The 13,923-nt window shown below is 50.3% G+C and overlaps 1 protein-coding gene across 2 annotated transcripts in view; it reads right to left on the bottom strand.

Moving 5' to 3' along the window:
* Positions 1–1,759: 1,759 nt before the first annotated feature.
* SSBP2 (single stranded DNA binding protein 2) overlaps positions 1,760–13,923 on the bottom strand; it is a 309,712-nt gene continuing 297,548 nt past the window's right edge. For both annotated transcript variants that reach the window (XM_062212479.1, XM_062212480.1), the window contains 2 exons: positions 7,393–7,491; positions 1,760–2,350 (listed from right to left, as the gene is read on the bottom strand). In XM_062212479.1, the coding sequence (XP_062068463.1) occupies positions 2,321–2,350; positions 7,393–7,491 (129 nt within the window). In that variant the 3' untranslated portion in view covers positions 1,760–2,320. The remainder of the gene's footprint in view (positions 2,351–7,392; positions 7,492–13,923) is intronic.

Below are 13,923 nucleotides of genomic sequence, written 5' to 3'. Positions count from 1 at the left end.
ACATGTGTTTTTCAGATGTCTGGCAAAGGCAAGAACTGTTGATATTAATTCTGTGAGGGGAAATGTGGAATATAAAGACCAGCACAAATGTGTTGGCAGAGAGGGAAAATACAAGAGGAAAATGTTAAATGTTCTTATTCTAAGAAAAAAGGACCAGGTTAAATGATTCAAAAACCTAGAAAAATATTCAGATATAGTACCCTCCATCCAGTGCATGGGAAACTGTTTGGATATAAAGATCAAGTAAAAAAAACTTACCCTAACTTTTCAATGATTTCTGGCAATTAAAATCTGAAATAGTTATTTTAAAGAAAAAGAAATACGTGCTTATAAAGAATTAATGACTATACTTTGGAAAAGAACAAATTGTACCTTGTTTTTGACCAAACAGGTTAGAAAAATGGAACCAGGATGCTTTCTCAATCTTTGCTCACCGCCAAAGAGCAAAATTAGGCTCAGAATTCTTGGTGAAAAGGACCGATACCGCTCAGAAGGCCAACAGAGGAGTGCGAGGTCAACGGCAGGGCGGACAATTTGCAAATCCCAGCACTGCAGGACGAGGCGTAGCCAGGGCACTGCCCACTGCTGGACCGCAGCTTCGCATATTCTGGGTCCTTGCACGTGTCTGCAAACAGCGCAGTCTCCATGTGGCCTCGCTGGAGACAGCGCCCTTTGTTCCCGCTCTCCTCGCCAGGCCACCGTCCCCGGAATGCCGCCGTGCCCCTGCTCGGCTGTGACGCGTTTTACTCTGGCTCTGAGCTGCAACGTGAGTTTCACTCCACCTCCTTTTCTCCCCCGAGCAGCCCTGTCCTGTTTCCTTGCCCCGCACAGGCGGCCCCTTTATCTCGGAAGCCATACACTGCAGCGGAGCTGAGAGCAGAAGATGTCTGGGACCAGGAAGCAGCAGGTGCTCTGCCAGATTCTCACCGGAGCCACCACGGCCTCAAAGGCAGAGAGGACAGCCCCGCCCCGCGAGCAGGGATGCCGATGCTCTCGCGATCTCTGCCTGGGGATACAGAGCCCGTGGCTGGCTGACCTTACCTGTTGCATCACACTTTTAACACAAAGCGTCAAGTTACCTTGCAGGGTCTAAAGCCACAGAGTTCACACTTTTTGACTGTGATCTTGGTGTCTGTATGTATAATCACACAAACAGATCTGGAGATGAGCTGCCTCGGCCCTTCTAGAAGCCCTACCTCCCAGACACCAGGAGCTGCACAGGCATCAGCTGCCAGGGTGCAGGGTTGCTCAGAGACTGTGCCGCCGGGCACCTGGATGGGAGCAGCCTCCTGTGGCCCCAGGCGGGGAGCAGCGGGCTGCAAATTTACCTGGAGTATTTCTGGTGAGAAGCGACAGACTGAGCAAACCCTTCTGTTGCCTCTTTTGAGCTTTATCACGCGAAGAGGAGGAGGACAGCCCCTGACATTTCCTTGCCTACGGTCTAAGTAACCTGACCAAGCAGGGTCTTAGCATCTAAGACAGACCAAGAGCTCCGTCTGGAGTAGCTATTGCCGAGAGAGCGAGAGAGCGAGAGAGCGAGAGAGCGAGAGCGAGAGAGAGAGAGAGAGAGAGAGGCCACGGGAGGCCTGGGCAAACTTGTGTTGGTTCGCAGTGTTTTTCTCAAGTAAACCGTACAAAACTACTTTGCACGAAGGTAACCAAGATAAAAAACAGCAACGAGAGCTGGACAGAGATGAGGCCCCGCTGCCCTCTGGGTCCCGCGGCAGCACACGCTGATGCATGGGGCGGCTGGCATCGGACGCGATTTCATGAAAGCTCTGAAATAAGCAATTTTATTCCTATCCATGATTGCAGACATTTACAAAACCATAACATCTGAGTTCACCTTAAAAAATAACTTATATAAAGCAGTGATATACACAGCACAAAATAGTTCAGGGAAGGGGCGGGAGCGACTTTTAATAATTAAAATGTAAACGTGAAAAAAAGGATGGAATAAAAGTCCCTACTTATCGCTACGTAAGATGTCACGTGATCGTGTTTGTGAGTGTCCTGTGGGTCACCGCACGCATGTGCCTATGTCCGTTTACCATACACATGGACAGCACACCCGCCATCCCACACACAGACACACACAGGGCAGGATTTGCAGTTCCGCGGCGGGCAGCGCGAGGCTGCCACTCCGGACGGTTGTTTGAATCACGTTTGGACCCGCTTTCTTCACAAGAGAGGGGAGAGAGCAGGAAATAAAAAGGTCGGCTTGGTGTGACTGAGATTCCTGGGTTGACTGCACGCTGTGATGAGTAATTGTCTTCCGTAGTGGTTCCGTGGAGGGCCGGCTCCCCCGGGGTCCGCGGGCTCACACGCTCATGGTCATGCTCGGGGAGTACTGCGGGGAGAGAGGGAGCCCGTTAGCGGTTCTGCCACAGGCCGGGCCCGGGCTGCACGCCCGTGCCTCCTCACTTCCCGCTCCAGTGTTGACCCTCAGCAGAGCAATAGAAAACCACAAAGGAGGTCCCTGGATCCAGACTGGCTACTCCCTCTGCAGTGTCACCAGGTTCTCTCGGTCTGCACGCATGCCCTGAACCTCTTCCTTCCAGGCAGAGGGACGCTTGGTGGGCGAGAGGGCAGACCCTGATCTATCCCTCGTTACCCACCCGTTGGATAAGTGCAGGGCTTCCCCATTGCTGCTGTCTCACCTGGAGGATGAGTCTACCGGCAGCGCCCACCTTACAGGGTTAAAGACTGAGTCCTTAGCTGTGTATTTGCGAATAAATACACAGTGCTGCGCTTAGGTTCACAGCGTGGGAAACCACACAGCTCTCCTGGAGCCAGGGACTGTCCTCAGGCTGTGGGCTGCAGCTGAGCACACGGGCCCCTCGCCCCGGGGGACTGCCAGCCCAGCCCCCTGATTTCGGCTGGGAAGAGGGACTCTGTTGCCAGCTCACTGCACCGATGATAAGGGGCAGGGCTCTCAAAAGCCATCCAGAGGGGAAGGGCGAGCAATCCTTTTGCTAATTAGGCTGGTGACCTTCATATGCTTGGGGACAGACTGACAGGAACCTCCCAGGGAGCACTGCGCAGACCCTGGACCATTTACAAAGGCCGTGAGAAAGGCCCGGCCTTTGCACACGCTGACACTGATGGGGCTTGCTGGGAAGAGGGGCAGAGTCAAAGGGCTTGGTCCCAGGCTGCCCGGGCCCAGCAGCCAGCCTGGGGAGGCAGCGGGTCTCACTTAGGAAGGCAGCACGGAGAACAGAGGGGCAAATTCGACAAGGGGTTCCACTAGAGAGCCCGGACAGAGGACCCAGCACGGAAGGGGCAAGGGGCAGAGTGTGGGCTCAGCTGGCAGGCTTTGGGGCCATCCCAGGTCAAATCAAAGAATGCCATATTCTGAATAAAGGTGGTACGCAGGTCTGGTGACGGGATGACTGGACCCCAGGGGCAGGACCCCAGCTGCTCTAACAGGGTCACAGTGATGAAAGCCATTTGTGGTCACTTAGGACGGGATGACCAAGCCACCTACTTGAGCTGACAGTCGGGTTACACTGAGGGCTGGGTGGTAAAAAAGGGGAGAGAGAGGAGATTCAATCTGACAGATTGATTACGGCAGCGAAGAAGCCAGGCAAGCCAAACCCAGCCCCCTAACAGCCACTGCCATGGAGCCCACCCGGCCCTGTGCAGGAATGGCGATGGCCAGACGGCCGGCCCAGGCTCGGGTCACCCAGTCTCAGCACACTCCAATCAACTACCTACAGCGTGTGCCTGGAGAGAAGTCTATTGTGTTGGCTGATTCTCAGAGCAAGAACTGAGATCCTACTGGAGGTAGGAAACAACCAGAGAACAGGGCAAAACAGGCACAGCAAACTGTAATCCATGCTTGCTCCAGCTGCTGTTGCTTGTAAGTAATAAGAAATGGGGTACAGCACTGGTGCCTGCTGGCCGAGGCTGCCCCGGGCAGAAGCTGCCAGCCACAGGAGGCTGTGTCCGCTGGGCTACTGAGAGCAGCCAGTGCGACTCAGGAGCTGAAAACCCAGCTGCATCGCATTTTAACTCATTAACACTTCAACAGCAAAACCGAATCAACATTGTTTTGAAGCAAAGATTTTACTGAGTATCATGTGCCAATAACTTCAAACAGTAAATACGCTAAAGCATTTCAGAGAGGACTTGCAAAGGAAATGCCTAGAAGAAAGTTTCTGGCTAAGTCAGCTACGTGCAGAGATCACTCATTTAATGCACGTCCTGAATAGTCAGGATTTTTTTTTTTTTAGGATTTTTAAAGATGTTCGAGCTGGCGTTGTGGTGCAGCAGGTTAAGATGCTGCCTGGAACTCCCACATCCCGAATCAGCGTGTGGTTCCTGTCCCAGCTGCTCCGCTTCCCATCTAGCTCCCTGTTAACGCACCTAGGTGCAGCAGGTGATGGTTTAAGTCCCAGCCACCCCTGCGACAGACCTGGATGGAGTTCCTGGCGCCTGGCTTTGGCTTTGCTAAGCCCTGGCTATGGGGAGTGAACCAGCAGATGGAACATGGTTCTTTCTGTGTATGTGTGTCTCCCTCTCTGTTGGTCACTCTGTCTTTTAAAAAATAATAAATAAAAATTACAAAAAAATTACTGAATTTTTTTGTAATTATTACTCCAGTTCACTCATACATCATATAAAATTAGGGCATAGCGTTAAAAACATATAATGGTTGTCATTCTAATATACATTGTTAAAAATGTATATATGTGAAATAAATAATACTTCAGGAAATTCAAGGAAAACGAAAGTTTGTTTGGGTGCAAGAAATTCTGAAATCCACACATAAAAGGGGTCTTGGAAAAGTTCATGTAAAACATGTATCACAAAAAAAAAAATACGTGGATTCCAGAATCATTTGCATCCGAATTTGTACCTTTTAATTACGAATTTCATTTAATTACAAATTTCTAAGAACTTCTTGAAGCTCCACCCTCCACATGCATGTCTGTGATTAAGTATTTTTATTGGTTGCTACCATCACTCAACACTACCAATTATTCACATTTTCAATCTGTGGTGTTTCAAATGTTTAGGCAGATCTTACGGGAAAGTGATTTGTTGGCAACTCACTGGGAAATTAAAAGAGCTAGGTTTGCCCATGGAGGAAAGTGAGTGAAAAACTCAGACATAATCATAAAGAAATGGGGTCATATTCAGGATAGGAAGAATCACCTCTCAGTAACACTACTCAGAAGAAATAGCAGACGTTGAATATAATGTAAGTGTTGAAAGGTGCAAACAAGGCTGGCGCCGTGGCTTAACGGGCTAATCCTCCACCTTGCGGCACCAGCACACTGGGTTCTAGTCCCGGTTGGGGTGCCGGATTCTATCCCGGTTGCCCCTCTTCCTGTCCAGCTCTCTGCTGTGGCCTGGGAGTGCAGTGGAGGATGGCCCAAGTGCTTGGGCCCTGCACCCGCATGGGAGACCAGGAGAAGCACCTGGCTCCTGGCTTCAGATCAGCGTGGTGCGCCAGCTGCAGCGGCCATTGGAGGGTGAACCAATGGCAAAAAGGAAGACCTTTCTCTCTGTCTCTCTCTCTCTCACTGTCCACTCTGCCTGTCCAAAAAAAAAAAAAAGGTGCAAACAAAATGTACTGACTGTACTTTGCACCTCAGCGTGGGTCACACCCCTCAGTGTCCACAGACGCAGTGGCGCCACAGCGTGGGTCACATTATGCCGCGGTGTGGGTCACATTATGCCGCGGCGTGCTCTTTGGTCACATTATGCCACGGTGTGCTCTTTGCAACTCCTGAGGCTGCGAATTGCTCGTCTGTGGCTGCCTTTATTGAAACTGCTTCAACTCAGTAAAACTAAGGAAATCATAAAATTCCTAGGAACGATCAGAGGAATTCTCCAACCATTACTATTCTCCCAGCTATTAGAGAGGGGGCCTACATTTTTCCAGAAGTGAAGGCAGCGCAGGTGTGAAGGGAGCACCATGCTTGGGGCATGAGATGTGCACGGTGTGCTGTGAGCACCCCTTGCTGCGTCTCTCACATGGCAGCCCTGGGATGCGAGGACTCACGGGCACCTTGTGCCAGGATGCCGGGCTACCAGGTGGCTGCCCTGTCCTGCAACTTTCCTGGGCGTCTGACCAATCTGTTCTCACTGGGCTGTTAAAAGCATCTCTGCCTTTGGTTCAACAAAAAAGGTAACACCTGAAGATATTACTTTAAACAGACGCCAGCCTACTTTACCTGTTTATGTAAAGCATATTGGAGATGGCGCACCTGGAGATGAACTTGGCGTTTTCCCCTTGCTACATCCAGTTTAGGGACCACGGCAGCTACCACAGGCATCCACTGTCTCACGACACTGCTGGGTCGAAACATCTTACTTTCTTAATGGGAGAGAAATAGACAACAGCTCCACTACCCTGTGCTAAGCTCAAGGGAAGCGAACTTCGTGTCTGTGTGACGACACCAACATGAGAAGTGAACTTGGTGTCTGTGTGACAACACCAGCATGAGAAGTGAACTTGGTGTCTGTGTGACGACACCAACATGAGAAGTGACTGTTTTACGACTGCACAGAGAGATGAAAGGCAGGCAGGACAACGGGAGAAGCCCGGCTGCCTTGCTGTCTCCTGTCTGATGTCACGATTTCAACCTCACGTTTATTCAACCGACAGTTCAAGACCTTGCGGAAAACACTTTGCTCAGGGAATTCAGGAAACGAGATGCACTGCTTTCTTCACTTGAGAGGTGTCAAGAATGACTTTTCCAAAGAAGCCTTTTTGTGTTCTGAGCTCTCGGACAACATGGCACAGAGTCAGCGCGCTGGGGGCATTTTGTTTCTTGGGACGAAGGGCCCCGCTGTGACCCAACAAGCAAGCGAGAGGCTGAGTAGCAGAACACTTCCTACATTCACGTTGTGCACGTCAAGTCTTGCATCGCGTGGTGTATGCTGGGCACTTCTGCCTGTCTCTTAGTGAGATGAAGTGACTGTCAGAAGTGACTAGGTAGAATCTGGGACTTCCAGGGCTAGCGCTGTGCTGCGGTAGGCTGGGCCTCTGCCTGTGCCAGGCTGTCGGACCCCCGGCAAGGGAAGCAGGCACACGTAAAGGATCTTCCCAGAGCCTCAGCACAGCCCTGCGGCCAGGCCAGGCCCTGCAGGGACCTGAGACCAGGCAGTAGCAGGGAACCTGTGACAAGCACCCAGCAGGCACCCTGTGTTCAGCCTGCTCCTTTGCACTGGGCGTGCTCCTGGGAAAGTGAGCATTACCACTTTCGTAAGCCTCAGTAAGGAGTAAGAAAAGAAGAAGGGTGTTTTTGAACTTTTTTTTTTCCCCCAGAGAAATTTCGCTGAAAGCTGCTAACTTTTCAAAGGCCGCTTCATGCATTCATTCTAACAGGAGAGCTACAGGAATACATACGGCTGTAACAACAGTCGGGGAATACTTACGCTCTCACTCTGAAAAGGATTTAAGAAGTTTCCCCCCATTTCGCCATCATCCCTCGGGGTGCCCGGCTGATTACTCAGGCTCATGTTATTGGGAGAGTTCTGTAAACAAGATTCAGAAAACAAGGCATTGTTGGAGATTTTAATGTCCCTCTTGTACTGTACTGTTTCAAAAACGGCAGTATCTCAAAGGACAAAGCAGACTTACAGCGTTCATGGCAGGTGCGTTCTTCCTAACTTGAAAGTACCAATGTTTTCCCAAGTGAAAATTGAAAACAAGCAAGTAATCCCAAGTAACCTACCCCTACTACGTCCTTAGGCTCCGAACCAGCACGGAGTCGGTTCCCCACCCTGGGCCCGCAGAGGTCCTGCAGCTCTGGGGCCCCAGCACATCCCCACAGGGCCTGATGGGGAACGATCCCCGCGGGGCCGGCCCGGGGTGGGACAGCAGCGCCCCTAGCGACGACATGAAGAAAGCGCGCAGCCACAGCAGTTAACAGGAGAGCTGCCCGAGGGCGTGAGCATCCACCGGGTATTGTAGAGGAAAAGAGGGCTCACAAGCAACTTCCTGACAACTTTGCCTGGTCAGGAGTTTAAGAGCAGATATACCCTGGAGCCCTCCTTTGAGATACAACAGCTGCTTAGCCACCCCCTGAGACACTACGTCAGCAAGGCTTCCTGGTCTACTGACATGTGCTAGCCTCATTACCGCTGAGCAGTCCTGGCACGGCCAGCGTATCTGAGACTGCCTCAAATGCAACGGGCACCGCCACCCCAGGGCGTCCTTGGGGGGCAGCACACCCATGCCTGAGGGTTCTCACCCATTTTACTGACTCGGCAGACACAACTCCAGTACGAAATATTCCTATCTGTTTTTATTCAAAGTGAAGAAAGATGAGTTTGTTCTTCCTAAGCTATTTTATATTCTGTTTTGGAAAAAGGTGTTAGTTTTTTTTTTTTTTTTTTTTTTTTTTTTTTTTTAAGAAAACTGCTCGGAGGATTTTGATTTAACTAAAGCAAGCTATCTCATAAACATTAAAACTTCACAAATGGATTCTTCCCAGAAGAACGTGAGATTTTAAAAGAATATAGTGAATCTGGAGCAGAGACAGCTAGAACGGTGAGTGGAAATGGGCGAGGGGCCTGCACCCACCTTGCTGTGCACCCTGGGGAGAGGATCCCAGAACAAGCATCCTCGGGAGCCTGCAGGGGCCCAGACTCAGGACCACACTTCCGGGGCATGAAGAGCTGCCTGCTGTTTACAGTAAGTCTGTCTCTCAACATGTCAGTTACCCAAGGCTATACAAACGCAGCTGTACTTGGAAATGAATGTGGACAACCTGATCTTCTGAAGAAACAAACTTGACTAGAATTTAACTATGGCATCACGTTGGAATGCCCCAGTTATTAAAGTTATTAATGAAATAATAAACGGTGCTTTGAAGACAAGAGTGGCAACACTGTGTTAGGTCAAAAACAAAGCTAAATTTATAAAAATAGTTAAGATTTATTTAAACTCTATTAAGTCCTTCTGATACAGGTGATTTTTGTGATCTTAATGGAGAAATTAGCAATATCAAAATAGTCAACATATAAACAGGAATTCACGGGTGCACCTGGGAGCTGCGTATGTCCCGTGCCCCCTCCCACCCCGAGTCTTGTGCATGCTCACAGCCCCGCAGCACAGCAGGTCCCTGGAGGGCAGCATGTCCCTGACCCAGGTGGCCTTAACTTAAAGCCCTGCCACACTTGTGCCACACATCGTTTCTTGATTTCTAACACTGAAGTTATAAAAGACAGACTTAAAATCAAGTGTTGATTTAAAAACACTCCGAGCTTGAAAGTGCCACTGTGCTGCTAACAATGACACAGTTACAGGACAGTCCTGGTGTTGGAGCATGGCATCTGTCCACAGCACAGTGGCCCTGCACCACACTCTTTGGGGGTGGGGCTGCATGATTCAAGGGTACTTCAGAAGGTTCGTGGAGAGATGGGACTCAAGTTCCTCCTGGAGCAACACAACATTTTTTAAATCCACGCATAACTTTTTCATAACACACATTCTCCATGAGCTTTCTGAAGCAGCTTGGTACAGGATGTTGAGAGGAAGATCACAGAGCCACATTCAACATGGAAAACCGAGAGAATACCAGATCTGAGACCTACTGTGACCCAGCGCGCTGGATCGCACGGGAACAGCATGCAGAGGTAGGACTAACTAGGGGCTGTTGGTGTTGTTGCCTGAAGCGACCTCTGTGAAAACAAAAGTTCCCCAAGGGAGCTGTGTTGCCCATGACCACTGAGTGACAGGATGAAGGTACAGGCTACAGAGCACATTCAACAAGAGTGCCGGGGAGCAGCCAGGGCAGTGGTACCGAAACCTAGCCCTGAGCCGGCTACGAGGGTGGGTGGCAAAGCACTACGGGTGCTTTAAGGGAGCCATGTTTGTGTGCAGTGTCTACAGGATAGCTCATCATCAAGCCAGAATATGACCCACAGAAGGACTCAGACTGGCCAAAAAGCACTCCTTCCTAGTGCCTGAGCACCAGCGTCCAAGTAAAGACAACTTGCATCGTCAGCAGGCACACTGGTTGTGTTTGTTTATGTGCTATTTCCTACTGAAACTCTTAAGAATTTAACTTGAAAACCTGTAGTTGGGTGTGGCGGTGGATTCATTCTGAGTGGAGGAGTGTGGTGGGGGCAAGAGGCGCGGAGTCACCACACAGACCCCCGGGAGCCGGGTAAAAGCAGGCCAGAGGCCAGCAGCCCACCGACTCGTTTATTTCAGTTAGTACAACAGCTTATATAGCCAAGACCAGCCAATCCGGTCAAGGGGCGGTCTATGCCCCAGCCAATCACAGCCTGTTGCCAGGCAGGCTCCATTGCCAGGTGGGTTTCAAAGCCATTCCTGAGTAACTGATGGCCAGCGGCCATCTTGGCATGGCCTTCTCATTCCACCACAGTTAGGATCCGGCTGACCCCATCTTCCAAGGATTTAATTATATTTGCATCTATTTTCTCATGGAGCTTGAAAGCCTTTCTGCTACTCGAGTGCCCAAATACACAGTTGTTCTTCGTATCCAAGGCAGATGGGTCCCAGGACCCCGTGCAGACTCCCCCAGACCTACAGGAGTTCAAGTCCCTTACAGAAATGCTGCAGTGTTTGTACACAATCCAGTTCTTCCACATGTTTCCAGTCATCTCTAGCTGCCTTTTAATACCTAACACCATACGCATGCTATGCAAGTATTTGCTATCCTGTATTGTTTGGGGAATAATGACAAGAAACAAAAGTCCACACACGGTTATGAAAGAGAGGATGTGAGGAGTTAGAAGGGCAGTGAGGCCAGTTGGGAGGTCGTTAGGTTAACTGCACTCAGTTGTTTTTAAAAGCTAGAAAGGGTTGTAATCCTCACCTTCTGATTAGTTGTTATTCTGCCCCTCCCCTGATTGGTTAAACCTAGGTTTGACTGTCAGAAATGGGCCAATCAGAGAAAGCCACTTCATGTTTATAAAGGCACATACACACTGGCAAGGTTCTCCGGCAACTCTGCCCTTGGAGCCCCCCTCTGACTGCTATGGCATGTTTCTTGCTTTCAATAAATTTGCTTTGCTCAATGTCCCAGTCTGCGTGGAAATTTTTTGATGTGAGACAAGAACCTAGATCACCTTCACCCTCAACCTCCTGTAACATTTAGTACAGGTGTGATTTCTTTTTCAAATATTTTTGATCCATGGTTGGCTGACTCTGCAGATGCAGAACTCAGGCACATGGAGGTCTGATGGTCTATGCATAGATTAGCACACACAGCAGCCAACATGCACAATTTCTTTTGGGTGCTATGTTAAACTGTTAGACTCTCTGTTCTCTGACTTACTCTTGTATTCTATATCCTCTCCTAAGTTAAAGTCTCTTCTTCCCTCCTTGAATACTGTCCCATATCTTTTTAAACGTTTAAAACTCAAAACAAGTGAACATAGGTAGAAACCTTGGCTCTGCCTATAATTAGAATAAAATAATACTGATATTACTTTAAGTCCTTTGAAGTGGATTTTGAGCTGATCTCTCATAGGCGCATGTCAAAATGAGTTTCCCAAGGTGTGCTCTCTGTACACATGGCCAGCCACTCCCAACAGGCACAGACGGGTTGGCGCTCGGTCCAGCACAACTGAGACCACAGCAGGGCTCCCACCGGGGACCGAGAGCTCCCCGCGGCCTTTGTACCCGGAGCCAAGGTCCTCACAGCCAGAGAGCGGAGTCTGGCGACTCCTTTGATAGTCTCCTACATGTGATGTGATCAGGTCTTGCCTGCTCATGATTTTCCTTCCAACTCAGAAATCTAACTGTGAAGCCTCTTAACGCGAGTGGCAGGGTGTCTACAGGTGCGTCTCTCCACCCTCAGTCCGAAACAGCTCCCAGGGAGAATGTTCTGTTCCACGGATTAAGCGCTGACTTCTCAGGGGCGAAAGAGATGAAAGGAATTTCACATTTCGTTCAAAGACTTCTAAATGGGGCCGGCGCCGCGGCTCACTAGGCTAATCCTCCGCCTTGCGGCGCCGGCACACCGGGTTCTAGTCCCGGTTGGGGCACTGGATTCTGTCCTGGTTACTCCTCTTCCAGTCCAGCTCTCTGCTGTGGCCTGGGAGTGCAGTGGAGGATGGCCCAAGTGCTTGGGCCCTGCACCTGCATGGGAGACCAGGAGAAGCACCTGGCTCCTGGCATCGGATCAGCACAGTGCACCGGCCGCAGTGGCCATTGGGGGTGAACCAACGGAAAAAGGAAGACCTTTCTCTCTGTCTCTCTCTCTCTCACTGTCCACTCTGCCTGTCAAAAAAAAAAAAAAAAAAAAAGACTTCTAACTGGAAGTTGAGTTCTGCATGTTGAGAAAGATGCAACTGAGTTTTACGAGGTTCCTCAACTGAACAGGAAATTATTTCTGAAACTTTGAGCCCACATTGCACTGACACAGCGATCTGGACGTGTTCCCAGCCTGGCCCACGAACGGCTGCGCGACAAATGAGAAGGAAGAGGGAGCAGTAACACAGCGTCTGAACACACCCACAGCAGTCAGCGTCTGCTCACACTTGATCCTCAAACTTGACCAAGCAGTCAGAGGATGAATGAACTGTAAACTCTCACAGCTACGGAAACCAAGCCTGCAAGAGACCGAGTAAGCTGTTGTTGCCATCTATGGATGGTGGCACCAGGCTTTTGCATTCTCAATTTCCTACTCTTTATCTTATGGGTAAAATGGATAAAAGCATGCCTGCCATTACACAGAAGAAAAAGAACCAAAGTAGTACTAATAAACAGTGTTTAAAGTGGATTAACTTGGGGCCTGCACTGTGGCACAGCGGTTAAAGTCACTGCCTGCACTGCAGGCACCCCATATGGGCACCAGTTCAGGTCCCAGCTGCTCCACTCCTGATCCAGCTGATGGAAGACCTCTCTCTCTGCCTCTGCTTCTCTGTAACTCTGCCTTTCAAATAAATAAATAAATCTTTAAAAAATAAATAAAGTGGATTAAGTCTTTAACAAATGTGTAATTCTGGTACTCAACCAAATGCAGACTTAACTGGAGAAACAGGTGCAGCTCGAGGGATTTGGAACAAACTTGCTAAGCAGGGGTGGCCAAGCCTGTCCTGAGTCTCCAACTGGAAGGACCAGAGAGAGAAGACAATGGTAACGAAGGGACCCCTGAAATAGAGGAAAGGAATGGTGGCAAAGCCGGGGTGCTGGGAAATGCAGGGTGAGGAGCTGGAGAAGGAAGCAGTCAGGCTGTGGGGTGGGGAGCGCCACAAGGCTGCAGGCAGGAGAAAGACACGGGCGGTGCAGCACCCAGCGAGGGCCGGGTTAGGGCCCAGAGCCCGTGGAGGACGAGGTGAGCAGTGGCTTCCAGCCCGGCCAGCTCAGTGGCAGGCTTATTCCTCGGGGGCTGATTCTCATGATAATCCTACTGTGTATGGATTCAGGTTCCCAACAGCTTTTCCTTATCTCACTGGTTTGGTGCCCGCAGGTAAACTGAGCTCCCTGAGGCAGAGGCCACGTTCATCTCTGGATTTGTGGTGCACACACGTGGAGGACAGACATCATGTCTGTGTTTACAAAGTCTTTCCTGCGTCCCCCGGAGTGCACGAGGCCACACCCAGTACAGGGCAGTCCACGGGGAGTGGCCCATGACTGCTCAGAGCACAAACAGTGCAACACCAGGCCGGGGAAGGCCCTCGGCAGTGGGCCCAGGATCCTGGACCATGGTCTCTCAGGGAGGGCAATGGGCAAGTGAGCTCAGAGGGAGCTGCAGCCGAGCCGATGTGTGATTCGGTGTCACGGCTCTGTCTAAAGTGCTTAGAGCGCGGTTCAACCACAAAGAACTTTCCCTTGCAGACCTGTTTACATCTATCTCACCTGGAAGGCTTAGGAAGAGGGATTGAGGCAATCTGGGTAATCCCACTTTGGTGTGGCTACAATCACGTCTAGAAACAAGAAGCCTCTCAGCACCAGCAATTTCCCTGGGGACCACGAAACAGGATTCG

The sequence above is a fragment of the Lepus europaeus genome, chromosome 15 (assembly GCF_033115175.1).
Source record: "Lepus europaeus isolate LE1 chromosome 15, mLepTim1.pri, whole genome shotgun sequence".
NCBI lineage: Eukaryota > Metazoa > Chordata > Mammalia > Lagomorpha > Leporidae > Lepus > Lepus europaeus.
The sequence above is the reverse complement of the archived record's forward strand: the minus strand, read 5'-3'. Positions and strand labels throughout refer to the sequence as shown.